Source organism: Malus domestica, chromosome 17 (assembly GCF_042453785.1).
Source record: "Malus domestica chromosome 17, GDT2T_hap1".
NCBI lineage: Eukaryota > Viridiplantae > Streptophyta > Magnoliopsida > Rosales > Rosaceae > Malus > Malus domestica.
Window position 1 is genome coordinate 31,737,481 of NC_091677.1, and position 9,728 is coordinate 31,747,208.

General features: G+C 39.5%; 1 protein-coding gene across 1 annotated transcript; it reads right to left on the reverse strand.

The window, feature by feature from the left end:
• Positions 1-6,781: 6,781 nt before the first annotated feature.
• LOC103414676 (F-box protein CPR30-like) lies at positions 6,782-7,960 on the reverse strand. Its single transcript, NM_001328801.1, is given in 1 exon segment — positions 6,782-7,960. A coding segment is annotated over 1 exon segment (1,179 nt).
• Positions 7,961-9,728: the final 1,768 nt, after the last annotated feature.

A 9,728-nucleotide genomic window follows, 5' to 3' on the forward strand; every position in this document is an offset into this window, starting at 1 on the left:
GGTAAAGACAATTTGAATATGGTTTGAGGCCAAAGAAGATTTGGAGAGATGAAGTGTACCTGACTCAGCCCTGGAGTTTCACCAGGAAGATGACTAATTCCTGGTTGGCGGGAAGATTCCTCACCACCAGCAGGAGAGTGATGAGCTGCACCTGAAGCTGTACCAGTGCCCTAGAGGTACCCAGAGATAGCAGTAATTGTCAGTAAATAGAGCATAAGAGAAGGAACAAAAAAGAGAATACTCCCATACCTGAGTTTGGTCTTAGGGAGGAGAAAGAGGTTTATCAACCGTCGAGCAAGCAAATACTCGTGAAATTGCTACCTCTGAAGCTACAGGGATCTCAAGGACTATAGGTTCGTTATCTGAAACCACCATTGAAGGGGGTGGCTCATATACTGGAGAGGGCTGTGGAGAACGCGAGTAAACGTTAGTTGGGAAGCAATGTGCAGAAGTTCAATATGAAATATGTGACTCATCAAGTTACTGTCCTCATCCACGAAGTGCAGCATAACTCATGTGGATGGATCGAATTGAGAAGAAGGGGTTGCATCCAAAGCAGTAGAAGAGGTCATAGACCTCAGAGGAGGGCCATAACAAGGCAAGGAAGCAGATGCTCCAGCCTAACAATATTCAGACATTAGGTCCAGAAGTTAGAAAATTATCCAAGAATTAGAAGAGAAGAAAAATCACCTCTGAAGGGTCGACCTAAGAAGGAGGTAGGCTTGTCTCTTGGGCAAATTGTGGAGAGGCTTCGGGCGGAGAAAGCTTTTCCTTTCTTACGGCCTGAGTCAAATAATCAGATTTAGAGTTATATAAGAGCAAGAAGAGGCCTAAAAGAAAAATATATATATCATACCTCAAGTTCTCTGAGGGCAGTATTTTGCAGTTCTTCGGCCTTTTTGAGCATTGCAGCTCTTAGTGGTTCCTCCTTAGAAGCAAGGATTGGTCTTTTAGATGCTTGGGGTCCTGTTTGCCGGTGAAGGAGACAATCAGATAAGTGGGAAAGGTAACAGTTTGAAGAAAAACAGAAACTCACTTGAGGATTGTTGCTTCTTTCTGCCTGCCTCAGGAACTAATGGGGCTGATGACTTAGGAGGAGCAGTAGTTCTTGCTCTCTTACTTTTTCTAGTAAGAGTTGATCAGGTGGTTTTGGGTAGAGGTATTGGATCAGGATCTGAAGTCTTAGTCACCGCCGCTTTCTTTCGCTTAGGTGCTTTGATAAGTGCCTCAGGTGTTTCTTCAGCTTCTGAATCCCCAAAGGATTCTGAAACATCTGCACCTTCCCCAGCTTCTCATCTCCCGGCTTATGCGGCAGCTCCATGAAGAATTGCAGCATCAGCAGAATCATCCTCGGATTCAATAACTTCCGATTCAACATCCGCTGGAGCTGCAGAATTCAACAAAATTCAGGATAAAACGACTTCATAAGGGAAGCAAAATCAAACTGAAAGAGAAGTACCTATCAGAAGTAACCAATTCTTCTCTTGAATCATCTCCTTCCAATTTTCAAGTTCGCCCTTAGCCAGGATATGACTGAAGTGAAAGTTGGTTGAAAAGGCGATCGTGAGTTTCTTTCAAATCTCCTCCATACTTCTTAGTCCATTTGTCTTCCCACCAAGAAGAGAAGAGCGAGGTGCACTCAAAATTGAGAATGATGGACTTTCGGGCTGCTTGACTCATTACGTCAAGACTGCGTCGGGCAGCTCGGAATGTCACTTCAGATCGAGTTGGTAACCGGAATGAAGTGCCACAATGGACAGAGTCGAAGAACGGGACAGTAATAGCCTGTCTAAATCCTAACTGCCTGCTGCAGAAGTTAGGATGGTACACTTCCCGGCCTCGGTCATATCTATTGCCCCGAACTCCCCAGGCCAGGTCTCTCGATTGAATGCAACTAATAAATTTCTCCCTGCAAAAGGAGGTAGCATCCTCCCCAGGGGCATCTTGAAAGACTTGGTCAGAAAACCAAGGATATCTTCTTAGGACCGACGCACCCCATTCTAAATCTGACCGAGTCCTGCAAACTCTGAAGAAATAGAAGCAGGCAAAAGTGGAATGATCTATAGGGGCAGCTTCAGCCAGGATTCAGGCAGGGGCCACACCCTCAGGGAACTCCAGATTAGCAGCCCGAAATTCCGGAAAGTACCATTGAAGCCAAGTTTGTATCATCCATATTGGTCCATTCAAATTGGTCTCAAATGGCTCACCTTGAGTCATTTCAAAAAGAAGATGATAAAGATGGGAAATAAGGAATGGACCTGTAGCTACGTCATCAAAGTTGTGGAGAGCTTCTACTAGGGGGATCCATTCAACCCTCACCCCTTTAGATTTGTTGGGGAAGATATGCTTGTTGAGCCAATATAAGAGGAAATACATGTGCTCCTGATCTTTATCAACCCGAGGTGAGCCCACCCCAAAATTCTCCTTTACGAAGGGGATGAATCCTTTGAAGGAGGTCCCATAACTCTTGAAAGTTGCAGAGTTATAGTTCAAAGAGAGGAAGGCAGCTGAAGAACTTGAGCTTCCAGTGGCAGAGGACTGAACCCAATCTTGAGTGACGTCCACTATCCTGCCCGAGGGCCTTAAACCGAAAACTTGAGCCATGTCAAGAATTGTGGGAGACATGGGGCCCATACGGAAGTCAAAGGTATTTGTGCCCGAATTCCAGAAAATGAGGGCAGAAACAAGCAGTTCGGGCTTGGGAATAATAGTGGTCTTTGAAAGCATGATTAACTCATAAATTCCATTATTCATCCATTTCCTCTTAAAAGTAGGCTCTAAATCATCAATCCATTGAGCCCAGGCAGGGTCATTCATCAGAGGAAAGCCCCGACGATATGATGACCATTTGGAGGAAGAGATGCCCGACCTAGCCGAATAGGGATTTGGGGAAAACCAGTTATCTCTAGGCATGTTGCCCTCCACCACTAAAGGGACCCGAGAAATCCAGGTGGGACCCAATGATTGTACCCCATGCACCTCAAAGAAAAGCTCGGAGTGCAGACCTGCCCGAGGGCGATGCAGCCCATTAAGTAGGCGACGAAGAGTGGCGATTCCTTTGCCAGATTCGTAAGAAGGTTGAGTTTGGCTAGATTCTGCAGTCATTTGAAGGGGTTCGAGAAGGGAATACCAAGGAAGATGATGAAGGCAAAAAATTAGAGAAGAATTTCTTGCTGTAAATACAAGGGATCGAGGAGTTCAACCGCAAGGGATTCGTAGGTTTTATAAAGAGCTTTTTCAATCAATATTGGCGCCTGGAATTCCAGGCTAAATATTGATTGAAGGGGGCACTGTTTGGATCAAAACTTGAAACTTTGGGCTCAAGAAAGGAGTTGGCCTAAAAGGAGGCCCGAAAGGGAGATAGCCGAAGCCCAGTCGAAGCCCAGAAGGCAGGGAAAGGCCTTTTCTGACTTGGTGCAGCTCATGAAGACCACTTGCTTACCTACCCAAAGGCCAAGTGGTGTAGACTGATCAGCTACACAGCCCATAAAGCACTTTATGGTGGCATTACATGTAAAATAGCTGATGAGTCATCACCCTCAAACCGCATTCGGGCAAAGCTGCTGCTACCAAAGCCCAAGCCGAGTTGTCTATATAAGAAGAAAGAAAATCCAGGATTAAGGACACTCAATCAAACAAACAAATGCAAGCACAAACTCTGCTCAAAGCCAGATTTGCCTTCAAAACAAAGCTGTAGTCAGTCTTCATCCCTTTCGGGACAAGCCTTCATCCCTCTCGGGATAACCCTCTCTTCAACCTTTTGTAATAGCTCTGCTACCTTGTTCAACCTTGCTGTAGTATCGATTTATCTTTTGTAATCTCTCTCTCTCTACCCCTCTAAGCTTTCAGACCTTTGACAAAACTACAAAGATAGGAACCTGCAAGACGAGCAACCTTACCCGATAAGCCTTGCCCGAAGAGTCTTGCCCGACGAGACTTGCCCGACAACGCCCGACAGCGAAGCAGAAGCCCGATAGCAGCCCTCAACCGGCGCCAACCTCCAGGAAAGCTGTGTGCTCGTCGGCCAGGAAACATCCCCGACGGAAATTCCTGACACGAACATTTCCATTCGAACACCGCTTCTTATTTTATTTTACCCCAATTTCTATCTATGCTCCTTTAAAAATATAAAATTTATACCTTTTCTATGTACACCACATTTCTTCCAAAAATACCTTCAAACACAAAAACACCACATCCACAAACACCCTAACACAGCCTCCCGTGCACCTCCAATTTCCAAAGTTCAGTCGAGCAGTTCTAGCGGTGGAAGGCAAGGGCACAAATATTGCCCAAAACTGAAAAAAATTGGCTCCACAGGCCCAAAAATTCATGGTCAATAAATAGGCCATACTATACCCAATTTACTGCCAGGGGAAGTCTTGACTGAATCACTGCTTGCGGGTAAAGATTTTTTTTTTTAAATTTTGTTTCAGCTTTAGCTAACAAATGTCCATGTGGAAGGAAATCGTTTTTAATAAACAAAAATGACAAACCAAATGATATGTTACTAATATGAAATAAGTACGTTAATTAATATTTAAATAATAATCCAATCATCAATATCAACATCATTTGGTTTACAAAATTCGATTTAGAAAATTGACCTCCCTATCATTACTCAATGGTTTTTTTAGTCAGCCTTAGTCAAGAGGAGGAGAGTTCAAATTAAATTTGTGCAAAAAAACTGCATAGTTAAACTTGGAAAAACAAAATTTCATCAAACCTTTAATCGTATGTTCAAAAAATAATAAAATATGCTTTATAAATTTGAGAAACAATAAAAATATAAAATAAATAAAATATTTTTTTTTATAAATAGCCAACTATGTGAGCTTACAGGCATGGTAAGTAAATTCACGTAATATACACGTACGTACCTATTTTTAAAAAATATTTTTTTTTCCATACACGCTTTAATGATTTGATAAATAACACATTTTCTAGAAGTCTAACGTACAATACACGTTTTAAAAATGTAGATACGTACTTTACCCGTTTAATACACGTTATTGTCACACAATTCTTAATAACACAAATAAAATTCACATATTCAACACATATTTTTTAAGAATTAAAATAATTAATTAATTTAAATAATTATTAAAATTAAAAAATGGCCGAATTTTTCAAAGTAAAAATTGTCAAATAATATTTTACTAACTATAGTTGGGGCTAAGACCATCTCCAAAGGAGATGTCAAATATGCCAATTAAGATTAAAAGACATTAGGGTATTTTCCAATGGATATGCCATATATGATGTGGCAGTTGACTCATTTGACTATTTACTTTCTAGCTATCTTTTTTTACAACAAACAAAGAAGGAGCCAAATACATTTAATTTAACTTTTTATTGCATGGGTCTCATTAACCAATAAAATAAAAGCTAAAATAAATTTTGATTATTTTTTAATAGTTAATGTAACTATGTGCCCAATAAAATAATAAAATAAATATTTGACACATCCATTGGAAAAGAAGAGGATTTAACACTTGCACTATTCTAAAAATCCCAGCCTAGTGGCGCTAGGCGGCTGGCCATTACCCCGATTAATGCTTAGGCTTTTGAAAATTAAAAAAGGGTGCCTAGACCGGCTCGGCAGCCGCCTAGCCCACCCAGACCCGCCTAGGTCGCAACTCACTTAGACAAAAAATAGATAACTTTCATTTTGAATTTATTTTTTTCAATAAATTGTAAGAGACTTATTGCATACTTAAATGAGCACACATTATATCCTTATTTCACATGTTTTCATTATATTCCAAAATTTCATAATATATATGCATTCTATTTTATAGCTTATGATGAAATTATATATATTTTAAGTATAAACAGACACTTATTTACACGAAATATGATAGATTTACTTAAATCCGCTTAGTCCGCCTAGGCGCCTAGGCGCTAGGCCCCAGCCCGCCACCTGACTAGCGGCTAGCATCTATTAGAACCTTGAGCACTTGTATTCAATTTGCCACATCAACCATCAAATAAAATTTTGACATATTATATTTGACATATCCTTTGGAGATGCTCTAAAAGGCTCTAAATATTCTTTGTTGTCTAAATTTTTTTAGCAACCCGGATTTTACTAATAAATGTTTGCACTTCTATGCTAGAAGGTTTAACTTGATTATGTTGTATTAGTACAAAGTTATTAATTTTTTAAGAAGGGAATTTCGAAGAAAATATAAGGGAATTGTTAGTATTAATTAGCCTTAACATTACAAAACGTGGAAAATCCAAAAACTAAAGGCAGTCCATGATAAGCAAACATAGTACAAAGGTCACAAAGCAAAATTAGAAGCTGTAAACTCAAGGCTTATATCATGCATATAAATTAAATAAGAGAAATGGAACTTTGCCCCCAACTCACTTGACTGGAACAACACTTTTCGCATAATCTATAACCCCATTCCTATTGATAATAGCAAGAATACGAAGATACTTGAGATTTCTAGTACTACAATTATAAGAGGTGCCTCTTCCATCGGAGGCAAGCATAAGAAGCTCGTCACGTTTCCAAAGTGTCAATGGAAACCGAATGCATTTAAAGGGTCCAACGGTTGGGAGTTTTATCCATGAACTCTTAATTTCGTTATGTCGTCCATTACCCATATTTCAAATAATATAGAATCCTCTTCGTAACGAGAGCAATACGAAGCGAAGGATTCATTATACAATAAATACAAAGGCCACAAAGCAAAATTAGAAGATGCAAACTCAAGCTTTATACCATGCATACAAATTAAATAGGAGAAAAGGGAACTTTTCCCTCAATTCACTTGACTGGAACAATACTTTTCACATAATCTATCATCCAATTGATAATAGGGGGAATATGAAGATACTTGAGATTTCCAGTACTAGAATTACAAGAGGCGGCTCTTCCATATGAGCCAAGCATAAGAATCTCGTCACATTTCCAAAGTGTCAATGGATAATCAATGTCTTTAAGGGGTCCAATCGTTAGCTGTTTTGTCCATGAACTCTTAACTCCATCATAGTCGTCCATTACCCATATTTCAAATAATTCACAATCCTCTTCATGACGATAGCAATACGAAGTGACGGATTCATTATACAGAAAAATACCATAAAACTTGAAATCGGATTCTCTCCTAGAAGGCAATTCTATTCTATGAAATATCTCATCACCTAAATCAAATGAAAATACGTACTCCCCGTTATCGTATGCAAACCAATAACAAAATCCCTTCAAGTACACTGAACAAGAATAAGGAATGCAATACCAACGAGTTTCAATTGATATATCAATCTTAATCTCTTTCCAAGAGTTAGCAGTTGTGGTGTATACCTCAGCCGTGTGAGGAAGAAGAATACGCTCATAGTATGATTCTCCATCTTCTGAATACTCACAATCACAATTTTCTATAATTCGCACAACCTTGTATTCTTTAGTTTTGCAATCATAGCCAAATCCCATTCCTTTAAAGGTCGTTTCCAATCCGAATCTTCCCTTGGGAAGGGGTAGAAGAAGAGATGAATTGGGAAGTTGCCTGAATTCTCTCGTTGCAGGATTGCATAAAAGAACATTTTTCCCTACTATTACACAGACAATCCCATTGCAATAACCGTGAATCTCTACATTGTCTTGATCTTCCATTGGAAACGGTATATTTAGGTCCTCAACATCATAATGAAGGTTGTGCTCATCACTATCAATGGAAAGATTAGTCATGGACCAGAAAACGTCTTGTTTCCAACTCCTGTCCGGGAAAACATGAACCTGACAACGGTTGAGAAGGATACAAGTGGTGGATGAGAGTTTGTTGTCCATGGAAATTCTGAGGTGTTTGGCCACAAAACTTGGACTATTGATGATAGTGCACCAAGACTTGCGTATGCATTTGAATCTAATCAGAGACTTGGGCGGCAACTTGGACAGGATTTCAACCACCTTATCTTCAGGAGTTTCACATTCACGCACCTGGGACATTTCAACTGTATTATTCCACATGAATTCTTCACACGTATATATACACAGAAAAGAACACCACCTGTTTGAGAGACAAACTGAATCAAACTCCAAGTCCCTAAGGCTTGGTAGGTCGAGGTTCAATTATTAAGTATATTACCAAATAAGATTCCAAAATTCAACATTACTAAATAAACTTGGAGTTCCACAACCACAACATATTTAGCTATCACAGAAAACAGGGAGATCCAGTCAGTTTCGAGTTTTATGGAGAATTATACGTTCAAATTTTTTTATTGATACAAAAATATCCATTCAAATTTTACTTTTGAAGTCTAGATTAAATTGATGATAAGATGAGTATGATATCCGTTTATGGGCCAGCGTGTAATATCACAAGATTTTAATTAACTAATTATAAAGAAAAATTCACATATTCACATGAGTTTTAATAAATTAAGCCAATATTTACATTAGAAATACAATTACATAACTGCATCCTTATTACAACTAAGGTCTCGTTTGGCAGCTCGGACTGTACTGACTATTTCTGTCGGATAGGATAAATAACCACCGGATAGTACTGATTAAATTAGTCGGGCGTTTGGTACAGTATTGGACTAATAACCGTATTATTTATACTGTGTTTGGTATTATACTGGATAGGAGGAATCAAACTTAAAATAAAATTATAAAAAAAAAAAAAAAAAAAACTGAAATCATCTTTTTGGTTCCCAGCAGGTCTATCCATCGCACCTCCCAAACTCCCTCCCTCTCTATCCCTTCTTCTTCCCTGTTTGCTCCCTGAACCAAACCCCACCACAAATGCATCAACAAGGAACCCAGCAAAACCCACCTTTCAAATTCTCATCATTTTTTTCCCAATCCTTCTCTTTTGTTTTAGCTACAAATCAGCCCAGCAAAAGTACTTCTTCTTCTTCTTCCCCGTCTGCTCCCCTGAACCAAACCCCGCCCAACACAAAGGCAGCAACAAGAAACCCAGCAAAACCCACCTTTCAAATTCTCATTGTTTTTTTTCCAAATTCTTCTCCTTTTTTTAGCTGCAAATCAGCCCAGCAAAAGTAGAATGGTTCTGAAGAACCCAAAGGGGGCAGATGGGTTCTTTAGCAATTGAAAATTTATAAAATCAATTGCAAAAATTAGAGAGAAAAAAAAAAACAATCTGATTCAATCTGATTGAAAAAAAAATAGTTGGAAGAAAAATAGGAGGGCAGAACAGAGAGAGAAGACGAAAAATTGCAAGAAAAATAGGAGGAGGGCGGAACAGGGAGGAGAAAGAAGAATCTCAGATTCAGAAGAGGAGGAAGAACCTTGGATTTAGAAGAGATAGCAAGCGACGTGAGAGGAGTAGAGCGAGCGGCGTGGGGAACGGAGAGGGCGAGAACCCGACTAAACAATACAGAGCTTTTTGGTTGGATAATTAGTCCGGGTATAAAAGGTGTGGGGTCAGTATAATTAGTCCGGGTATTATTTAGTACAAGACAACACCAAACACCTGGAACCGTATTAGCTATCCTATCCGGTCTGTTATACGGGCTACCAAACATGGCCTAAAATTTTGTTCATTTAAACACCAGGATTTATGTTTACCCCAATTTCTGTCTAACGGACCCATTAAAAATAAAAAATTTCAACCTTTACTAAGTTCACCACATTTCTTCCACATCAAACACCAAAACCACATTAACGCAGCCTCTCATGCACCCCAGTTTATGAACTTTAGTATAGGAATTCCAACGGTGGAAGGGCAAGGACGCAAATATTGCCC